Genomic DNA, 24190 nt, shown 5'->3' with positions numbered 1-24190 from the left:
ATACTCACAACAACACATCCAGCCTGTTTCTGCTACGACGCAGTGGTCCGGTTTGATAGGTTAGACAGCCGTTATACAATCAACCCTTCGACCTCATGCCTAAGGTGAATGGCGGAATTCACGCCTTGATGTCCACCCTGAATTCGCTTAACCATTTACACCAAAAATAAAAATTAACTATATAGAGGGTTGAAAGGCTGTTTAGTTTAAGCGACATTTCGCTTAATACGCAAACATTTATCTTTGTAATTAAAGGGCAGTTTTATTTGGTACTAGCTCCCGTCCGCTTCGCTGGCCATTTAAAATTAACATTATTATTTCTCACCCCCACAAAGATTCTCATCATTAACGCCCTCGCAACTGGTTTAGGGAGTCCAACACTCATATAAATATTAGCCTATCCATTAAGTACATGTATTTTCTATATGGATACCGAGTTTCAAGTCAATCGGATGCACGGTTCAGTAGTTATAACGGAACATCCGTAAAAACCACTGTAGATTTATATATTAGTATTAGTATCAACAATTCGATGTTTTAATTGAACTTCAATTATGTTTACCACATTCAAATAGCTGAAGAAGCTTATGCCATAATGATATTTTTTTCCAAATTTTAAACTTTAAATGGCTCTCCTGTAAAGTTGCAAAGGTGTCGCATATCAAAATGGCTCTCCTATAAAGTTGTAAAGGTGTCGCATATCACCCGTCGATATACATATTATATGTACATATGCAGTTACAATGCATGTCATTTTGCAACCACGTTCTTTTGTTAGTACAAACGTTATATTCCCATTCTATTTGAGCTCACATTTGTTATGGATGTACAAAAGAGAAACAAAATGAAATGAGAAACAGCAGATATTTCGAAACAAAGAAACAAATAAAACTCAAAAGCTGTGACAGCGAAGACGTAAAGCTTAAAAAAAAAATTACAACCGCGATGTTTTAGTAACAATATTAGAAATAAAGTAGGTGCGACGGGTGACCACATAAAAAAAAAAATTTTTTACGATTATGTTCCCATTGAGACGGTAAAAGGATTTTAGTGAATTTTAACCCGTCAACGAAGTTCTGATTTACGTGTTACACTAACAATATAATCCTATACGAAGATTAGCTGCGTTGTAAATGGTAGAACAAAGTTATCTCATTTTGGCATTACGCCAATACGGAGCGGTCCTGTCCATTCATTCAGTGGAAATCTTTCATAATAACCGAAACAAAAGGATGTTATAAACATTAGTTAAAGCATTTTTATTCAAAGATCGAGTATAATTTTTCTATTTACTTAAATAGACACGATTTTTTTATTGGATTTTATTGTGTATCATTACCATTTTAAGAAAAAAATATTATTTCCACGCATATTCCCTCCAAATTTCAAACTTTGGCTCCATGGGCTTACGTGTTTAATCTGTTAACTGTCCACTGTTAACAGTCTTGACGAACAATGAAACCCAAATAAATAATAATTAATGAAAATCTGCCTCAGAATTTTACTTTATTTATCGAATTCAATTCCTCAATAGGGAAAGACATTTGTAAAAATGTATTTTTAAATTGATATTTAATTAGAAAGATGACTGCAGAATTTCATCACAGTCGCTTCTTTCGATTCAAACACACCGGGCGTCTTATCCTTCAGGCCACTACTAATTTATTTTTATTATCGTCATACCTTTTTATAAATACATAAATTAGAGTATACAAAATTATATAAAAATTGTCCGCTCTGCATTAAAAAAAAGAAACAAAGCTTAAATGTAACTATACTGAGACCTTAGAACTCATATCTCAAGGTGGGTGGCAGCATTTACGTTTTAGATGTTTATGGGCTCTGGTAACCACTTAACACCAGGTGAGCTGTGAGCTCGTCCACACACATATACAATAAAAAAATAAAATAAAAAAATCTGTACAATTTAGCTGTACTACTTTTTAAGTCTTTGGTTGTATTTGTGTTCTGCAATAAGCAACTAGTTACTATAAAAGAAAACACCATTTAAAATACTTTTATTTTGTAACCATAATCCAGCGACAAAGACAATTTTCAGAAACAAACGTTCACTCACTACTTTGAATCAACGAATTCTAATTCTAAAATAATGTGGATTAGGAACAACGTGTCACGAATTATCCTAAAAAATGTTTTCCGACCTTCGACACCAGCATGTGAATTAAAACTAAAATAATCTATAATAAATCTTTTTATGACGCAAAATGAACTCCAGCCTACAGATGATATCAATAGGGACTATTTATAGATGCTGTAAAATCTGTTTGCTTTAACTGAGAAACGCCCTTGAGAAGGTTTATACTGAACGTCTTTTTTCCTGTCGTAAAATATATGTGATAAATGTATGATTTTAACAAAAATTTTAATACCACTATCATTTCCTATTACTAACACTCACCCGCTTCGTTTGCAGCTTGTGATTAGTAAAATAATTATTATTGTCGGACAATTTTATTGCTATAATAACTAGCTTCATTTAACAGCCGATTTACGTACGTAATCGCATTTACATAAATCAAGACTAATTAGCGTTTTCTAATTTAATCATCTGGCGTCATGAAGAAGCAAACAAAAAAGATGATATAATGTTTGTATTTAAATATTAGAAAACTTAACGATGTATCAACCAAAATGTCAAATGCAAACTCAAACCATTTTTTATTATTGAACTAGTTGACCGTCAGGGCAGACTTAGTAGTGCCTCAATCGATAAATAAAAGACCTGAACTTTTGTATAAAGTAAACTTAAAACAAACAAAAGGAATCCGTGCGACGGGGGACACATCATAGGGAAAACAAAATGCATTTTCATACCTATTTATCCACCTTTTAAACTTTCTCTGGACTTCCACAAATAATTCAAGACCAAAATTAACCAAATCGGTTCAGCCGTTCTCGAGTTTTAGCGAGACTAACGAACAGCAATTCATTTTTATATATATAGAAGATTATGAAAATTAATTGAATTTAGCATGTTTCGTGATTGAATTATTAATCGCACCTAAACGGGATGAGTAATATAAATTACAAAATTATGAAAATTAAAGTGTAGATTACTACGTTCGTACACATTCTGTAGTACAAAAGAAAAACGTGTATACCACAGATTTAATAGATTATGGTTTAGTAAATTAAATTCAGTTTACTAGTGGTAGGACCTATTGCGAGTCAGCGCGGGTAGGCACCACCACGCTGCCTATTTCTGCCGTAAAGCAGTAATGCGTTTCGGTTTGAAGGGTGGGGCAGCCGTTGTAACTATACTTGAGACCTTAGAACTTATATCTCAAGGTGGGTGGCGCATTTACGTTGTGGATGTCTATGGGCTCCAGTAACCATTTAACACCAGGTGGGCTGTGAGCTCGTCCACCCATCTAAGCAATAAAAAATAAATAAAAAAAACATTCAATTTACTGGTGGTAGGACCTCTTGTAAGTCCGCGCGGTTAGATACCACCACCCTGCCTATTTCTGCCGTAAAGCAGTAATGCGTTTCGGTTTGAAGGGCGGGGCAGCCGTTGTAACTATACTTGAGACCTTAGAACTTCTATCTCAAGGTGGGTGGCGCATTTACGTTGTAAATGTCTATGGGTTCCAGTAACCACTTAAAACAAGGTGATGTGGCTCGTCTGCCCATCTAAGGAATAAAAGAAAAAAAGTTGATATATCACGAAGGAAATATGTGAAATTACGTACAACAAAAAAAATGTGCGTAGTGTCACTTCGGCGATACGGCGATCACGTTATCAAGCGTTCGTTTGTTTGGTTAAGCTCAATGTTTTATTAACACGCGGCCTATTGTATGAGAAAACTGCGAAAGAATGTTGTTTTTATTACTCTTGAATCTCCTTGTAAATGTTCTTCCATGAAACTCAATATTAACATCGCGCAAACACTTACTGCACCCCGAAATATAATATTACACGGGTAATTCCAAAAGTGTGAATGCGTGTAGTCAATATTTAAATAATATTTTAATAGCCAATACGTGTCAAGGAGACATTCGAAAAGAAAATTCAATATTTATTTTGTTATTATGAAATTGTATCGATTTATTATGATGGGCATGAAAATCCGATACTCTGTTGATATTGCATTTATCGTGCAATGACATTTGCATCAACAAACACGTTGCACATTATTTAACACGATGGGCGATTTAGCTCACGATCCACTCAATGGCCTTTTTAAATATTGCATTGAACAAAATGAAAACCTTTCTATTATTAACGAGCTGTAAAATTTTCAAAACTAAATGTAGGTTATCTGGAATTTATTTTACATACATAAATAGCTTCGTTTATCGGTATTATTAAGATACACAATCAGAAACACACCTTAAAGATAGAGATGCGATCATTCAAAAAAATTAATTTAATTCATGTGCGCTAAGCCTCGCTTATCTGATTTTTATGAAGATAAATGATATTATCATAATATAAGATAATAACTACGAACAATTATTATTCTTTGCTGACAAAAGATTTTCAATTTGTCCTGTTTAAGAAGTGAATAATATTGAAGTGTAAATCGTTAATATCGTCGCGAAAATGGCAGGAGCCGATTTATATCTGCTGTTCGTGATTTTCGTAACAATGGTAAGTGACTTTTTTTGTTTTTTTACATTAATTTTTTTTACAAGTGTTGCAGCTTAAAACCAATATAATTAACGTGACATTTACGTTCACAAAACCTTGCGAACGTATCAATCAGTTGTTTGTTGAACTCTACCGAATTCCATTCTCATAATTTACGCACATTTTCATTATGTGCTCATAAAATCTGACATTGAATGGGTTTGCTGATTTTTTATGGCCAGGAAATGAACAATGTCGACCAAATTCCAAGTCGGTTATGGAACATTGGACTTTGATTATACGAATGAGAAATAGGTATATCACAACGCTTACGATCCATCTTAAGAATGTTGGCGCCATTCGACTTATAAGTTGTGTTTAGATTCGACAACGGATATTACGTAGACTACAGACAAACTTGAAGCTGTGTAGTCACGCGTTTCTACATTTGCTTAACTCCATTAGCAAATATGCGTGCTGAAACAAATACATAGTTCTAAGCGACATGAAACGTTCCATTACTAAAATACTAATTCGGAATCAAAGTAGGTTTTGTTTGAGATTCATCTAATGCAATCTGAACATTTGGATTGCATAATGTAGTGTGCATATTGCAATGATAAATTCGACCCACTTAACCGGCATGCGATGCATATGGGTGCTTACATAGGCGCTTCGTCGCACTCCCTAGCCACCTTTGTTTCAGACGCCGACTATTGAATGATTAATTCTGAATTCTCCTTATCTGATTTAGTTGCTCATCCGAACGTTGCTCCAATTAAAACTCACGTCATAGCCATTGGAATTCCATTGTCTTGTAACAGGCTCAAGTGATTTCATCCTTTACTGAAATCAAATTAATCTCACAGCATCGATTCCGATCGTAGTGAGCATAAAGTTGTCAAAATTGAGATCGACCAGCTTCGATTCCAAATTTAACTCGACACGAAACAGCCGGCCTCTCAGGATTCAAGTCCTGTAACATAACCCATCAAAGTTAAACAAGCCAATGAACGTTCCAAACGTACGACGAGACCACGTGAAATTGGTGTGCAAAATATTAACTAAGTCTGTGTCGAGGGACAGACACGGATAATCTAAATTTATAATTTCTCATAAGCGAACCTCGTCGTGGATAATAATGAAAAGTCAACGACTTGTCTAATTAGTTCAATAAACGCAACCTCGGTTATTCACGTCGCCTTCTACTGTAATTATGGTGTTGTCGTTTATTTTGTCGACATTCCATTCGTTTTGCCTTATTTCGGCATGTTTATCTACTGGCTACATTTTTCTGGCTTGAAACATACGGCCTAAACGTTTTGGCCTTGTCCATTCTCGAGGCTCGTGCTACAAACGACAAACAATTGAAAGTAATAAAGTAACAGATGCGTCGAATCCAGACGACTGATAGCACATTGAAATTTATACTGTCTATAATATAGCCTGCGACTGACCTCATTCTAAACGAACGTCTACTTATTATATTAAATATCCATTTGCATCGAGACACAGTTTGAGATGTCGGCAACCTGAATTATGGTAGTAAATTGATTCGCATTTTCTTTTTACAAATATTATTTTTAACTTTCAGATATGCCTATGTATAATGAAAAAATCTTGTATTATTCGATATAAAAAAAGTGTCTATTAACATTAGCATAGAGATTTTTTTTCCCTCGAAAACACTTAATTGAAAAAAGAATGTGATTTATCTGCCAATGATGGTGTTCTTTAGCTTTAGTCGTAGCTTTATTCAAAAAAGCTCTGACCTACTGTGCTTTTGAAGCATGTTCCTATAGAACATAATATATCAGTATATCTATGAACTCTTAGAATACAAGACGTCATCTGCAAATTACCTAATAAAGATTTACAGCAGACTTGGTTCAAGATACTTCAAAGACAGTTATTAGTTATTGAACGACCGATAATCAAATTAAAACTAGCTACTATTATTTGGAGCACTCGATAGAATTTCATGTGAAGAATTTTTATAGCGGTCACACCACATGGCGGTCAAAGCAAAGCCCTTTATAGTTGACAAGCTTCGATCAATAATACTACTAGATTCGCGATTAGCGCTTCAAAAACGGCCCGAAAAATAAGACCACAAATAAATTTGTGGTCTTATTTCAAATTAGTATGGTCCAATCATAGCCAACACTAAGACGTCAAAACGCTGCAATGCGCGTTCAAAAACTGAGTAAAAAACCACCGTAACACCAAGGTTTTGGAAGGAATATCTTTTTTTGGTAAATTTATATTATTAAGTGTTTTTCATAAAATAATAAACACAATTATATTGTGAATAAAACACAATTTACGAATATTATAATTGTTTGGCCAATGTTTGCAACAAGGCACCAACTATTGTAACAAACATCACCTATTCTTGGACAGAGAATGCATAGAGTAGTTTTGTTATTTTATAATGTTATTTTTGTTTGTAGATTTCCTAGTAGCCCCTTGTCGCTGTGCACAATGGATATATATTGTCGCGAAAGAAAGAGGAGAAGAAATATAGAACCCTTATAAAAATTCTAGAATTGTTCAATGGTGGTGGCAAATCAATGCAAAAAAGTATTAAAAAAACTTTATATTTATGTGTAAATATTTTAAGCGTATATGCTGAAAAGGATTTGTTTTCTGGGGGAAACGAACACAGCCATCAAATAAGCCTAAATTAAACTGATTATAGAAAAATTCATTGATATAAGATTACATTATATTTGTAAAAAAGAAACCGCTCATATAAAAATGACTTCTAAAAGACAGCTTTATAACAAACTGAATCTGTTTAAAGGTAATTAAACCTACATTATTGTTTTAATTACTTCTGTATAAAGAATACGTGGAAAACATGTTTCGTGTTTCCTTTCATATTATTTTTACTTTATTCAATTTTATTTTTTATCACCTATTTGTTGTAATAGCGGCAATGTAAAATATTATCTACTACTTTTTTGAATCGGTCAAAAATAGTTGCGACCATACAAAACAAACCTAAAACAAATATGTATATTCTGCAACTCTATGTCTTTCAATACTTACTGTGTTCTGAGCATTGAAATGTAATACCAAGAACTACATCTAGTTCCACAATACAATAAGCACGAAATTTTAAACAAATATTTTTAACCTTATAAATTAGGCTTTAAGTATCATTTTAGAATAAATATTTTTGTACTGATGACTTTTTATGTTCAAGTGACATTTTAAATTTATTCCATAATTTTCTTTTTCTGACGAAAGGACCTAAATACATATATTTTGCAATGGTAATTAAACTTTATGTTTAAGTATTAAGGTTTATAATAAACTGAAGTCGTTAACATTATTAAACTTTTTTCTAAGAAATGAAGATGTTTTCGTGTCTGCAAACGTGGCCACTGGAGCGTCTTATTTTTGTTCCTGATCCTTAATCTAGTACTATTATTGATCGAAGTTGACAAGGGACATATTTTACACATTTAACTACTGGTTTCAATTCGGACGAAACAATAATGAGTGGGTTTTTATGGGGGCGTAAATACTGACTTGCTGTGTCACTTAAACGATAACGATTTGTTGAAAAGAAAAACTTGTCGGTTTAAATAAATACATAAATCAGAGCGTTGCGATTTATCGATTTAAACATTAGTTTTGAACTCGTAAATTTATGTAAATTTAAACGTATTTATTAATTTATGTCTTTGTTTTTGGTTCGTTCGAATACGGAACATGTTGTTCAGTTTTGGTTTTTTTTGTTTTATTTATTGTTTGCTTGGTACTAAGCTATACTATACTTGGTACTAAGTTATAACTCTCTTTGGGGTTCGGAATATTTTATTAGCGGCAATTTTGTGGTAAGCGTCGACGCCACCCAAGTGGGATAAAGAAAAGAAGAAGAGTAAGTTTCTGGTAAGTGGTAAGTCGAAAGCTTGCTTGAGTGCAACCTTTTTTACGTTTTGTCTAATATAATGTCTTGGTCTAATTAAGACCTTCGCATAATGCTCCGTGACAGTGTGGTGTCATTAAATCGGCTATGAAAGAAATTGGCGAGACTAGCAGGCCGGAACGATAAACACTCCATAATCATGACCATGCCGTCAAGAACAACTGACTGAAAACATTTCGAAGATCGGAAATACACGAAATCGACTGTTTAAATTACATACTTTATGTTATAATAAATAATAATGTAATAATTCTGTTTTATAAAAATCTGTGCTATTATGAGACAATTTTTGTAATAATATTTCAGATAATATATTTATTAACTAATAAAATACTCAAATGATCTACAAGTCAGAGATCGAGACAAAAAGAAATGCCCAAAAGAAATAACTACACACGGATCGGTATCAAATGCGATTGTTTTTTTCAAAAGCCTCATACTATGTCTTATACCTTATAAGAAGATAATGAGTACCTAGTCAGTTGTATAGAAGTCGCTTCAGAGGTGATGCCAATTTCTATGAACAAAGTAATACTATGAAATAAGTGTGTTAATAATATTTAGAAGTCAAACTAAAATGCGTTTGCCGCAATTGACAAATACAATGAGCAAAATTATTAAAAATGTAGTAGAAACATGAGATACCACTGCAATGCAATACAATTGGAAGTTACCAGAAAAGGGGCGACAGAAAAAGAGACTAATAAAAGTTGACAATGACAGAAGAGATAGAACATTGAATACGACGTAAAGATGTGGCGTACAAAATTTCATTCTTATCGAAACATTAATTTCCATTGACACAGAAACATTTCATTAAAGATGTTCTGGATAAGGATTACACATTAAGGGACTGGATAAAGACATTACGTATATAGTACAAAAAAAGGAGACTGAAATTTACACTAAATAAAAATACTAAAAACTCGATGTTTTAATTAAAAAATATGCTGGTAATATAACCCGAGACAAATGCAATTATTTAATGCGTTAAAGACTTCGACCTATATAAAAGAAAAACATTAATAGTATCAAAAATTCGAGAAATCACTTTATCAAGAATCTAAGTGGTCTTTTCCGGTTATAAATAATTTACTCGTATCTGATATTTATATAAACTTATAATTCAAAGGCAATAAATTTTCATAATATGTAACGTATTTATGACGATAACGAACACATGCTCAACCTAAATTAATCCACATAACACAAAGGGCTGAATCACATGGAAATGAATCATACAAATAAATTAAACTTTTCGATCCGCCCAATCTGAGATATATGTGCACTTATAAACTATAAAAGTGCACATTACAACCGCTAATATCTTCAACACATTAGTGATGCATTAATGTTACGAAACGGTATAGAAGAGATCACATGTGTCTAATTAAAACGTTTACAATTAATAAATCGGTTTCAATATTTTTGTCTCTTAAGAAATGTCATTTGATAATTTCATTGCATTTGTTCATTCACACTGATTCTTGTTTCTGCTATCTTAGCGTGGGACTGAAATAATTTTCCCACAAATTCGTTCTTTAAGGATTTGCTTTACTCACTGACTACCTTCATTGTTGTATTTCTCCGTAATTATTTATTTGTACTGAGGGTATGATCTAGGGTGCTGACTGATCCTTCGGTTGGCCTGAAAACCCTAGAGGCAATCCGCTCGTTTCTCGGGAACTGAGTGAATCGTGTCTGAAAGACACCTCGCTTTCTGACTGTTATAAGTGCTGATTTATAACTTCCGAAAGAACCTGCACTAGGTCAGAGGTAAGCGACGGTAGAGTATCGTCTTTATGGATGCGACTTAGACACACACGGCTCTAACCTCGTCGCACAAATCGGGACTGAATTGACGTGACTGTCAAGCTTGGCAGCGAAGACGCTCCAAAACATAGGCGGAAGTACGACAATTTTCTCCTGACCCAAGAAAAAGCATGCATTTATAAACTTATGGCGAAGATTGAAAGCATCAAACAGGCTTAGTTTCGATCAAACCTCTGAATCAATTAAATTTAATATTGCCATTATTAAAAATATAACAAAAAAAAAAGAAGAATCAAGCGTAACAATAATTGTTTACTAGGTCAGTTGATAGTTTGATGGGATAGATTTTTGTATCTACATACGCATTTGAGCTGTACATGTTCAATAAAACCAGTTAATTAGCAAAGCCTGTCTATTATAATATAACATTCGAAGATATTTTCAAATAAACAACGACTTAAAAATGATGAAATTCCGTGTTTTTTTTTTTTTTTTCCTTATATACACGTAAATGAGCCACAATCACAAATGACTATAAATATAAACAGAATTAAAAGCATACATCCAAAAAACCAAACGAAGCTAACATTCAACAAATGCACTACATTCTCAAACATCGAATCGTTCAGTGATTGAACCAACAAAAGATTAGTCACGGATGTGTTGATGTTTGTACTTCATTTATATTCCAACTAGAGCCTCCATATAAAGTTTATGGAATTATGATCTAGCCCTAGCTTGACCCCGGAAGACCCGGTGCAAAGCCATGATCACACCATTGAATGAAATTAATATCATTTCCACATTCCAACACAGATAGTCTACGGTAAATCTACAATCAGCCTAATTGAAAATCATCTGAATACAACCTATGAATTAACGACATGTATGCATTTAATTTTATCACCAACACCGTATTACAATTACAATGCTGATTTTAATTGGTAGGCAGCGGCTTGGCTCTGCCCCTGGCATTGCTGACGTCGATGAACGACGATAACCATTCACCATCAGGTGGGCCGTATGCTCGTATGCCTACAAGGGCAATAAAAAAAAATTATATTAAAAATTTTACAAATGCTATTTTTATTTTGTTTTTAAATCGCTCAAGTAACATTCGAATAGCAAAACTAAAATGTAAACGGGGATTACACTTAGAAATTACTAGCAAAGATTTCCGTTAGATAGCCGGCTATCTAACTTATTGAATTTTAGAACTAGAAACACCGGGATTAAACTAGAGATCATCCATTAACACGATTAACTTACGGCTGTTCCGATACACGGGAGTATTAAATTGGATTTAACTCCAATGAATAAGCATTGGGCTTACTTCGGCTGGCAGATTAAGTTGCACGTTTCGATATGGCTGGCAACTATTAAATGAAGATCTTATTTTATTTTGCGTTTCATTTTATCTCGAAAATATGAAATCAGGATAAAATACCGTGAAATTGCAGTAAGCGAGTTTTTATATTAATATCAGCGGTCGGGTTACATCCGTCTGCGGAATTAAAATGAAAAAAGTTGATGTTTCCTCGCGCGTTTTCATTTTTGATGGAGCAAAGTTCGCTCTTAATTTTAAAATGAAATTTATTTGGAATGCGGCGTGTTTTATAAAAACTTTGTCTACACCTGTTGGTTTAAATAAAAGCGTTATCGTATTTACGATAAACAAGTCTTGTGAGTCCGCACGGGTAGGTACCACCGTCCTGCCTATTTCTGCTGTGAAGCAGTAATGCGTTTCGGCTTGAAGGGTGGAGCAGCCGTTATAACTACACTGAGACCTCAGAATTTATTTCTCAAGGTGTGTGGTGCATTTACGTTTGTAGATGTCGATGGGCTCCAGTTACCACTTAACACCAGGTGGGCTGTGAGCTCGTCTACACATCTAAGCAATAAAAATAAAAAATGTACCTATTTGGCAAAATTTTCAAATAATTCTTGGATTTTCTTTTTATGCATCCTGAAACAAAACCATTTCATATTGTTCACAGGTAGTTGGCCGCGAAGGTGTTCTAGCCTCGTCTTCTGAGAGAGAACTAAGATGTGGAAGTCGTCTTGTGTCAGGACTATTCTCGAAGCCACGACTCCCGCTCGGATACTCTTACGTAACGACAGTGCCTCGTGGAGCATGCCGACTCAATGTAACTGAAGTAGTTCCTAGCGAAAACTACATTGGTTAGTACAATTATAGTTGAAATAAATTTGTTTTATAATGTTTAGTCATTGCTATCCAGATATAATACTTAACATTTATTAACATGAAACTGATAAAATAATGTCAGAAATATTTCCACTATTCATATCTGTTAAACATAATTACAGCACCCAACTGCCTGATGTGGACAACGTGAAATTGTCGTCGAATACCCAATTTCATTATTCGGCAGCCTTGTAACACATTTCTATTTGTCTCCGCGTCAATATCGATTTACATTGGTATGACGAATGAAATTTAGGACACACGATCTTAAATTAAAAGATGAAGTGTTCGTCGGTGCAAAGATCGATGTCGAATCGGTTAATAGAAATTGCACACGCCAATCGCGGCATTGCTCTTCAATAGAGGCGCCTACGCCACAAATTGCGAGATAAATGGAGGTAGCCGGCTGCACAATTGGTGGTTAATTATTCGCATGACGCAGCTTGTACCAATTTAGATGAACCAATTCGTTGAAGCTTCCTTAACTTTCGTTTACTGTTGTTACAGCATTAAAAGAATCCAATGGCACGTACATTATAAATGGGGAGTTTGCTGTGAGTGCGCCTGGAACTTACGATGTTGCTGGAGCCCGATTTTTATACACCCGAACGGCCAGTCTTGACGGCATTTTTGCTGTGGGTCCGATACATAAACCCATTGACATAATGGTAATTAAAAAAAAACAACTTAATACAATTAATTAAACAGAAGCAACCATGCTATTTTTTCATTTGATATACTAATCTATTGTATAATTGCAGATATTATACACACAACCAAACCCGAATATTAGGTACGAATATTTAACTGACACGGAAGATGAAACCAGTAACGACATTCCGACTTCAATGCCTCCCGCCCATCACCAGATGCAGAGGCATCACCGTCACCACCCACCACCCCATAGCTTGCCCAGAACAGATTCTTCTATATCGAAGGAATCAAATTTCTATAGCCTTGAAAGCCAATCACAAGCGGAAAGTAACGTGATCGGAGATAGGAAATTTATGTGGAAAATTATGTCTTTCACCCCGTGCTCTCGTACCTGTGGCGGAGGACTACAAATCGGAAAGTTCAAGTGTGTAGAAGTTGGTTTAAAAGAAGACAAAGAGGTATCTCCAGTGCATTGTACTGGTGCGGCACCACCTTCCCGCCGACGGAGGTGTTCTGGGGCTCCATGTCCTCCCCGTTGGAGGGCTGCAGCGTGGGGTCCTTGTCCGGTCTGCGGACCAGCCCACAGAACTCGAATTGTGGGATGTGTTCAGGATCATGCTCGAGGAATTATCAAGGTAAGGACAAATTCCTTCGTAAAAAGAACTTTATAAAAACTTGTATTTTCTAAATGTTCTTCATCTAGCTCTTGTAGTAGTAACTTTCAACAATCACCGCAATCTTGATAGATCCACAATCTGATCCACTCTCGACGCTGTTAGAAGCTGCTGACTCTAATGTTTTTGTCGAAGTTGTTGTCACAATACTGTTTTTAGATTCAGCCCCTTTTTCTACACAATTAATGCCCATTATTAAATATATAGGTTCTACTTTATCTATATATTTCATAACAATATTTCCAATTACGTCCAGAGCTGTCAAACGAAGAATACTAAATTTTTGCTTTATTTCAGATAAGCGATCAAAAGTGCCCATTGCCAATGCCACCAAGCAGTGAGCGCTGTAATGTTCCAAACTGCGATGGCTCAGTAACTACCACAGCTTTGCCACGTCTCGATTCACGACGCCAAGTACGACCAAAAGATCGAACGGATCATTTCCGAGAAGGCCCTGTTATAACTCTTGCAACAAATTTAACAGACAATGAGATTACTTCCACTCCGCCCACTTCGTATAGTTTCAGTGCTGGTGGAGGCTGGTTATATACGGAATGGTCCGAGGCAAGTATGATTAAAAAGCCGTCTGTAATTAAGGAACAAGCAAAGACATTTTATTTTTAAGCAAATAAATAACGCTTTAACTTTTGGGGAGTTCCTTTTCCTAATTCCATCGTCAATCATTTACCCACTAACTGGCGTCATGTGTGAGTCAAAACAAAAATGTACTCGTTAAAACGAAAATTTGGTGAATATTGTTTAGCAATCTGCATAACGAGGAGACAAAGGCTATTTCGTTTAAGCCAGATTTCACTTAATACGCGACATTTATCTTTGTATTTAAAGGTCCATTTTATTTAGTATTCGTATCAATAATTCGATGTTTTTTGTTTGAACTTCAATTAAGTTTACCCCATTCAAATATCTGAAGAAGTTTTTTGTTATGATATTTTTTCCAGGTATTAAACTTTAAATGCATACCTTTAAATGTTCATCTGTAAAATTGCAAAAATAAATGTCACCAAATAATCTTTCACCCCTCGATATAAAACTCTCGAGAATATGAAAAATTCAGTAGTAAATCAGGGAACTTATACTCTGTTCCAATTACAAAGTCCCTTTTGACACTTCTTAGATCGTAACTCTTCACGTTTCGCATAATTTGAAATAATAATCATTTTTGCTCATGGTCGTAAACGTCATTTAAAAAATACACAATAAATCTAAATTATTATACAAATTAATTTACACACACACATAATAATAATATCTGTCTCATGGGACTTCGTAATTGGAATAGAGTATAGTAATGAGACATTATTCTTATTACTTTCCCAGTTCCAACTATTACACATATAACATTTAATTATCACTTTTAATTATTATTCTCATAATCCCCTCGCGGGTCTGCTGGAAGAGATTTCTTAAAGAAATAAGCAGTGCCTTTGTACATAATTTTCCTATTACTCTGTACTATGTCTTCTTTTTTGTGTGTACATAATTAAGTAAATAAATAAATAAAAAATTAACTTAGTTTGATTTTTAAAATGTTCAAATTGGTTATTTTTGTAGTGTGTTGGTTGGTGTGTGGGCGGCGGTGTACAATCTAGAGGAGTAAGATGCGCCGATCCTTCTGGATGTTCATCGCACCGTGCACCATTGCCTACTCAAGCTTGTAGCGTGCGAAGCCAATGCGATTCTCAATGGTTCACAAGTAAGACAAGTAAAAATTCTATATCCTGATGAAATACCAGTTGCACAGAGATATTTAAACCAAAAACAAACTAGCAAAAGGGTCAAAAAGGTAAAGAAATTATCATTTCCGAACCCATACATATGTATGTAGATATGTTCAAAAGTAATGTTACAGGCTAAGCGCAAGATTGAAATCTTGATAAGTAACATACTAACTACTACAATATATGAAGTATCTTAAATTATAAATATAATTAAAATTATAAATAAAATTTACCAAACGCGAACGTGAGCCGCAACAGTACCTGTGCAAAAGTTTAATTGATTTAAGAATCGTCTGGGTATACTTTTCTTGCTAGCATTCATCATCATTGATGTGGAACACCATTTCTTTTTTATATTTTTTTATTACATAGATAGGTGGACGGGCTCACAGCCCACTTGGTGTTAGTGGTTACCGAAGCCATCGACATCTACAACGGCCGCCACTCACCTTGAGATATGAGTTCTAAGGTCTCAGTATAGTTATAACGGCTGCCCCACCCTTCACACCAAAACGCATTACTGCTTCACGGCTGAAGTAGGCAGGGTGGTGGTACCTACCCGTGCGGACTCACAAGAGGTCCAACCACCAGTAAAACATCTACATCTAGATATTATCAAAAGACAACACAAATTTAATCAAAAATAGTCTCAAGCGTTATATAATTTTATGCTATCTACAGACTGTGAGCAATTTGAATAGAATGCGCGGAATCTGGTAAACATTGTTATCTAGTCTACAAAACCAACAAAAAACATTGTCTTCTTGTCACTTCAAAGAAGTTGGTTTGCCAAGAAAACCTAAAGTCGTCTTGAGTATTTGTTTAAGAACAAACTGGTCGTATTGAATGTTAAAATTTATATGGTTATTTTTAAATACCTATAAATTAATTGTAGTGTGGAATCTATAGTCTCGGATTATCGGAGGGAGACTGTTTCGTGTTTTGTGGCTGACGGATTTTACTAAAACACGAATATTTATGCTTAATTTACTAAATGATTAGTGTTGTCTGTATAATTTGGATTGGTTTATTCCCATTTCGGTTCCTACGACGGTTTCAATATTTTCACCACATTTTAATAAACAAAATAAGTTAACACAACGTTAATTCAAAGATTCGGAATAGTCATACGTTTTTTTTAATCGCAAAGATGGGTAGGCGACGTAAACATGGGTAAGCGATGCAAACGCCGCCACCCACCTTGAGACATGAGTTCTGAGGTCTCACAGTTTTTACAGCATAATGGCTGCCCAACCCTTCAAACCGAAACGCATTAACTACTTCACGGCAGAAATAGGCAGGCCCTAACATTTTCCAAATTAATTCATAACCAAATATAATAAAAGCTTACTTTTGATTTCTAATCTCAATTCCAATAACGTTACTTACCATAAAAAAAACAAAACAATACTTGTATACTTTATTTGTATTCTGTAGGTCCATTATATAGAAACAATAGACTTTTACTGGTGGTAGGACCTCTTGTGAGTCCGCGCAGGTGGGTACCACCGCCCTACCTATTTCTGCCGTGAAGCAATAATGCGTTTCGGTTTGAAGGGTGGGGCAGCCGTTGTAACTATACTTGAGACCTTAGAACTTATCTCAAGGTGGGTGGCGCATTTACGTCGTAGATGTCTATGGGCTCCAGTAACCACTTAACACCAGGTGAGCTGTGAGCTCGTCCGACCATCTAAGCAATAAAAAAAAAAAAAAGAGAAACGTTAGTTACGTCACGTAACTGGCTTACAAAGGCGGATAAGCAGACAAACCTTTTAATTAATGAAACTTAATTTTATACGTCACTGCTTTTCATGGCCCTTCAGCAAGGACAATAAATTTTATGCTTCTCGTAAAAAGTAACGTTTATTTTTACACGATACATACATACATCGGCTGTTATATATTTAGAAACAATATAATATTTACAGTAGATTGCTATCTTATATTTTACTATCACCACGGACCACATTTCGGATGGCATTAAATTATAATGATATTATTCTATTAGTGCTTATTTATCTAAACCACAAATCGCTCCAAAATAGTATTATTTTAATTTACTTACTGGTGGTAGGACCTCTTGTGAGCCCGCACGGGTAGTTACCACCACTCTGCCTATATTCGGCCGTGAAGCAGTAATGCGTTTCGGTTTGAGGGCTGGGGCAGTCGTTGTAACTATACTTGAGACCTTAGAACTTATATCTCTTATCTAGGTGGCACATTTACATTGTAGATGTCTATAGGCTCCAGTAAACACTTAACACCAGGTGAGCTGTGAGCTCGTCCACCCATGTAAGAATAGAAAAAAAACGTTTTGTGATTATCAATTCTGTGTTATCAGTTCTGCTTCATTTTTTTGGTAATAGGCGAATGGTCAAAGTGCTCCGCTGGATGCGGTGGCCGACAGGTTCGAGGCGTGATATGTATTGGAGGGAACGGCAGGAGATTAAGAGATTCGGCATGTAGAGGAACCAAACCTGAAACTGAAAGGGACTGTGGTGGGGACTGCTCTCCCTCTTGGTACTTGAGTGACTGGAGCGAGGTTTGTCTATATTCTTTCGTCATTTTCGGTCATTAGTAATAGGTGCGTTTACTCATTTTTATATGTTTTGAACATTGCTTCGAAATTATTATTTTTTTTTTCAAATAATCGAATTACGACTTTATCTTGCTTAAATACACATTATATGATATAAAATAAAAATTATTTATATATTAATAATAATAACACCTTCATGATACTAATCAGAAACCTTTCCTAAAGAAATGTGTTTGGAACGAATTTCCTTTTGGGACGATGCGGAGGGGTGCCCTAACCGGGAAAAAACATCCGTAACGTAAGATTTTTCTGAGTAATGCACACAGTGTACGACTTAACTTTGTAATAACGTACAAAAAATAACATTTTTTTTATCATTTATTGACCACGATCTCAGAGCGTTCGTTTGCGCAATACACTAACTCTTATGCAAACAACCGTGAATGAAGTGTACCACAATAAGTTCGCACGTTACCGAATGACCGTGGGTTGTTGCGAAACCTCCAGTTTTACTTTCTTTATACCTCGAATAGAACCTTAAATGAATATTTTTATAGTAAGGAAATTCGTTCCTATCCGGTGTCCCACGACGTCCCACGCCATTTTTTTTAGATTCTTTAATGTTATTAAATTGGTTAATAATTTAGATGCATTCTCTCATAGTGCAAAGGTCCCTGTGAAGCTGGAGTCCAGTCCCGAACTGTCTGGTGTGCCCGTGGCGGAATCGAAGGAGCAAACGGTGCCGCTCGAGACGGAGAATGTCCAGGAGTGAGGCCTCCAGCAAAGAAAATGTGTGTACCAGCACGATGTACCAGCAAACCAGTTATCAATCCAAACGTTATCAGTCCTCCAGCAGGTTGGTAGAGTATAATCCAATCCAATATTCCAACAATTCTTTGATGCATGTTACAATTAATTCTTTACACATAAAGTAATCTGAGAAAGTGAAGTGAAATCTAAAGAACCGGCAACAAGGGTTAAGGGCTAAAAAAAAAAAAAAAAAAAAATAAAAAAAAAAAAAAAAAAAAAAAAGGGTTAAGGGCTTCATTTTAATCATTCTGTTTTTTATTTATTTCATGATCTTTCACTTCACGATTTTGTATCACATTTATATTGAAAAATAAGTATTTCGTGGTCACGAGTTTTGTCAAGTACAACAAACATTATTGTGCTAGAATTATATATTCCTCGTTTTTTTTTTTTTTTTTTTCGGGTAGAGGGCCGAACCTCCTATCAGTCGGATCCTGCGATACCGATGCTCTCGCGATGCGACGCCATGTGGCACGATGTTTATATAGAATTATATATAAATGTACCTAACTGTAAAATCTTAGATTTTCCAATTATTTTCAATTCATTTTCTGTATGTAATTAATACATATAATTACATAATATACTATTTACCTTTTTTAGTTTCAGATCCTCAGCAGCGCGTTACGAGACATCAAATCAATACCCCTCCACATATCAGGGATAGGTCATATGCTGACGGTAAGTTGTTTTATAAAAATCACGCTTTTTTTTCTTAGCATTTTTTTCTGCAACTATTTTATTTGTTTCACTATTCCGTATCCCCTCAATTGATTTTGTTGTATTGTTTTCGTACAGGAGCATGTGTAGACAAATTGAATACATGTGCATTAGCGGTACAGGCACGTCTGTGCCACTACCCTTACTACGCAGACAATTGTTGCGACTCTTGCCATGGACGGTAGAAAGGTCATGCGGTAAGTTGCCATTAAATTCCCAGTTTTTTTTACTATACATAAGCAGGTAAGTGTATGGGCCTCTCAATTTTATTGCATAATGGTTTTCATTTGTATGTAGATGGTAATGCTTTCTTTAGTTTTAGCGATTAAACCGTAAAAATGTTTTTTTTTCTTAAATGTTAATTCGGTTTAAAAACTAACAGACTGAAAACAAATTAACTTCCTCCCAAGCTAATCTCGAGAGGTCACTGAAACTCACACACAACTCTGTACAGTACGGAGATGAGCATGTACGAATCTATCGAGAAACTGACAATTAAGCGACGCTATTGAAATTTTTCACATTCCAAAACTGTAATATTCTCAAAGTCATGTGAATAAGGCAGTATCAAGTCAATAATAACAATAAGTCACCTCTAAATGGGCTCTAAACTCATCTGTCCAAACAAGTGCTATAATTAATAGAATAACATTATCTTATCGTTTATCATTAACATTATCGTTAACCTATTCTATCTAATATTTTCTTTCAAACGAGTAATTATTCGATTTATTTCGTTTATCTCAGAATTGGCTGTTTGGAATCTTGTTTTGTATTTAGATAAGCTTACGTTTTTAAGTATATCTGTATTAATAGTAAGATAATGTTGTTTCTTATTCGGTCAAGTACCAGTATACTACTATTATTTTGAACTAGCTGACACGGCATACTTCGTAGTGCCTCAATCGACAAACAAAAGACCTAAACTTTTGTATAAAATAAACTTAAAACAAACAAAAGGAATCCGTCCGACGGGGGACACATCAAAGGAAAAACAAAATTGTTATTTTTATTTTATTCCGAGCATTTTCATATTTATCTATCTTTTAAACCTTCTCTGGATTTCCATAAATAATTCAAGACCAAAATTAGCCAAATCGGTCCAGCCATTAGCGAGACTAACAAACAGCAATTCATTTTTATATATTAAATAGATATTTGAAGTAGTCGTGGTCTAAAAGATAAGACGTCCGGTGCATTCGTATCTAGTGATGCACCGGTGTTCGAATCCCGCAGGCGGGTACCAATTTTTCTAATAAAATACGTACTTGACAAATACTCACGATAAACTTCCACTGTGAAGGAATAACATCGTGTAATAAAATCATTTCGTGTAGTAAAAAAATCAAATCCGCAAAATTGTAATTTGCGTAATTACTGTAGGACCTCTTGTGAGTCCGCCCGAGTAGGCAACATCGCCCTGCCTATTTCTACCGTGAAGCAGTAATGCGTTTCGGTTTGAAGGGTGGGGCAGCCGTTGTAACTATACTGAGACCTTAGAACTTACATCTCAAGGTGGGGGTGCATTTACGTTGTAGATGTCTATGGGCTCCAGTAACCACGTAACACCAGATGGGCTGTGAGCTCGTCCACACATCTAAGCAATAAAAAAACTACTTTTTATTCAGACATAGTTTACTTAACGAAAAAGTACATTGTAAGTACTGAGTCGACAGTCAAAAATAGGTACGGTAGTAGCATAATAGAACATTCGTGGAATGAATATTTGTGAGGATATTTAATACCTATGTTTTATTATTTAACATAACATAGCATAATTTACATTTATAACATGAATACAAATATATGTGTCTCCATACTACAAGATATCGTAATTTGGGACCAGATGAACGAGTGTGATTTGTCTACGAATTTTTATTTATTTAATTACCTATATAATATCTGTAAAATAATGTTATGATTCATGTTTCGTTAATATTGCAATATAAAAAAAAGCAATAACTACGAATGCACATTATAATCTGCTGATGATGACGTAAATAGAACTGGCGGGAACCCAAGTATCATCAGTAACATTATTTTACGATTAACTGAGATGAACAAAAAAAAAATATTGTTATCAGATTGTCATAAATATAAATACAATATCTATCTATATCGATCTATCTATCTATATCAATATATATATAAATGAATTGCTGTTCGTTAGTCTCGCTAAAACTCGAGAACGGCTGGACCGATTTGGCTAATTTTGGTCTTGATTTATTCGTGGAAGTCAGAGAAGGTTTAAAATGTAAATAAATATGAAAATGCTTGGAATTATATAAAAACAAACAATTTTGTTTTTTCTTTGATGTGTCCCCTGTCGCACGGATTCCTTTTGTTTCTTTTAAGTTTATTTTATACAAAATTGATTGAGGCACTACGAAGTCTCCCGGGTCAGCTATTACTAATAAATATTACTTATAAAATAATTTTAGAGTTCAAGGTTTCTTGTATGAAAAGTGCTATCAACGTTATTTTAGTAATATTTTCAACGAAGCTTCTAAAACCTAATCACCCGAAAAATGAAAGACCGCAAGCGAAAGCTATTAAATACGGGTCGATACATTTTATGCTTCGATAATATTTAATTTAATTGAATATGGATATCTCGAAAGGTGACATGTTTTCTTTTATTTTATTACACGTTTTGACGAGCGTAATTTCCAGTGCTATTCGTGCATGGTTTACTTGTTGTTTATCAGTTGTTTTTAACGGTGGTAGGGCCTCTTGTGAGTCCACACGGGTAGGTACCACCAGCCTGCCTATTTCTGCCGTGAAGCAGTATTGCGTTTCGGCTTGAAAGGTAGGGCAACCGTCGTACTGTTACAACTGAGAACTCAGAAGTCTTGTCTCAAAGTAGGTGGCGGCATTTACGTTATAGTTATTGGCTCCGGTAACCAGATGGTGGAGCTTACGGGCCACCTGCGGTTAATCCTTAGATAAGGAATAAGTAAGAAAATATATGCGCTAAGCCGGACAAGAACAAATATAGATCCAGATATGAAATATCACATTGTGGGCCCGCACGAGTAGGTACCACGCCGTCTATTGCTGCCAAGGTCGTCATGTACACCTAAAACACCCTGAAAGTGTTAGATTCCCGTCACGTGGAATGAGATATCGACCTCATGTCTCAAAGTGTTTGGCGGAATACATATTTATTCTCATTCTTCTCGCTAGTCCAGGATATAAGAAAAAAACGAAAAAATACCCAAATTTAATCAACATTTCTTTTCTTTTTACAGGAAAACTCGTGAGAACTGCTAAAGGCGCTATGATACGTATTTCGATACAAAACGGACGCATAGTGAGACGTAACATAAATACATAATTATGTAAAAGCGATACAATTACATAAATTTATAATTCTTACAAACACTGCATGTAGCTTCAGCACGAAATAAATAACATTGACACGTAACACAGTCCCAATGTATACGCGTTTATCAGACAATTGTGTATGTGTTTATTTGCCAAAATAACTCATATGTGTGATCACAATCTTTCGATTTATAGAGAATATTTCATACTACGTATAAATAATTATTGAATTTTAAAATATTTAAAGAAAATTGCTAATATGTTAAAGGAACGTATCGACTTCAATGCGTGTATTTTTATATATAAATTCTTGTCTTTTAAGTATTAGATGTAGTACCGTGATCTCCGGTTTAGTTGTGTTTGGAGCTGATCTGTGGAATGTAGAATAGTCGGAACTTACCTGAAGTTGACAAAAAAAAAAACAATGTTTTCATGATTATGACAACTTATGTGTTTAGATTAACAACATTCTAACTACATTGTATGTTGTAATCGTTCGTAATTAAAAATTAGGCTACGCATTTAGTTCTAGAACAAAATAGTATTTTAATGAATGTATGAGAAATTATAATATTCTTTTTTCGAGTTTTCTATTTTAGTTTTAATAATTTTAGATATTTTCTTCGTAATTTATTTTGGCGATCCCAACACGGATCCTTTCTGTATTATTAACTTTTGAAATATGTAAATAGTTATTTTTTTCATGTATAGTGCATTTACGTACCGGCTGTTTAATATTTAAATGAGTATTTAAGTGAAATATCATCACAATATGTAACTTATTAATATCGGTTTGGGTAATCAAACCCTTTTAAATTATCATTAAAGAAACATTACTAATTATGCATATAACAATGTACAAAAATAAAATAAAAGCTTTAAACACTATAGTTTGCGTTTATTTAATCCAAAACCTCGTCTTTGCGTTCCTATTATGATTTAATAGATCCCTATTTCGATATCTGAGTTATGAAGCTTGATATTAAATGTATAAATTTGTATTCAGTTTAAAAAATCGATTTATTTTCAGTAGTGTATTTTAATCTCATCTCTAGGTCTAATAATTAAAAGAGCTCTTAAGCTAAAAAAAAACTCGTATGCATAGCGTAGAACAAAGATTTTTTTGTTAGAGAAATAGACTCTTTTTGATGCGGCAATGAAACGGGAATCTTATTACAGACCTAGAGTACCCTGTGGGTGTTACTTCTATATAT

At 34.6% G+C, this 24190-nt stretch overlaps 1 protein-coding gene and 1 long non-coding RNA gene across 2 annotated transcripts in view; both read left to right on the top strand.

Annotated features, from left to right (window-relative positions):
- The window catches only part of LOC100861590 (thrombospondin type-1 domain-containing protein 4-like), a 29871-nt gene extending 6009 nt beyond the window's left edge, over nucleotides 1-23862 (top strand). The window contains 9 exon segments of the mRNA NM_001256745.1: nucleotides 4436-4615; nucleotides 12305-12488; nucleotides 13021-13181; nucleotides 13275-13802; nucleotides 14139-14409; nucleotides 17947-18122; nucleotides 18783-18975; nucleotides 19533-19610; nucleotides 22901-23862. Of these exon segments, the coding sequence (NP_001243674.1) occupies nucleotides 4568-4615; nucleotides 12305-12488; nucleotides 13021-13181; nucleotides 13275-13802; nucleotides 14139-14409; nucleotides 17947-18122; nucleotides 18783-18975; nucleotides 19533-19610; nucleotides 22901-22986 (1725 nt within the window). The 5' untranslated portion in view covers nucleotides 4436-4567 and the 3' untranslated portion in view covers nucleotides 22987-23862.
- On the top strand, nucleotides 4653-7804 carry LOC134200668 (uncharacterized). Its single transcript, XR_009975679.1, has 2 exons — nucleotides 4653-6849; nucleotides 7048-7804. It is a non-coding gene; the product is annotated as an uncharacterized LOC134200668 (long non-coding RNA).
- Nucleotides 23863-24190: the final 328 nt, after the last annotated feature.

This window comes from Bombyx mori, chromosome 19 (assembly GCF_030269925.1).
Source record: "Bombyx mori chromosome 19, ASM3026992v2".
Taxonomy (NCBI): domain Eukaryota; kingdom Metazoa; phylum Arthropoda; class Insecta; order Lepidoptera; family Bombycidae; genus Bombyx; species Bombyx mori.
This window is presented reverse-complemented; position numbering and strand designations above follow the sequence as displayed.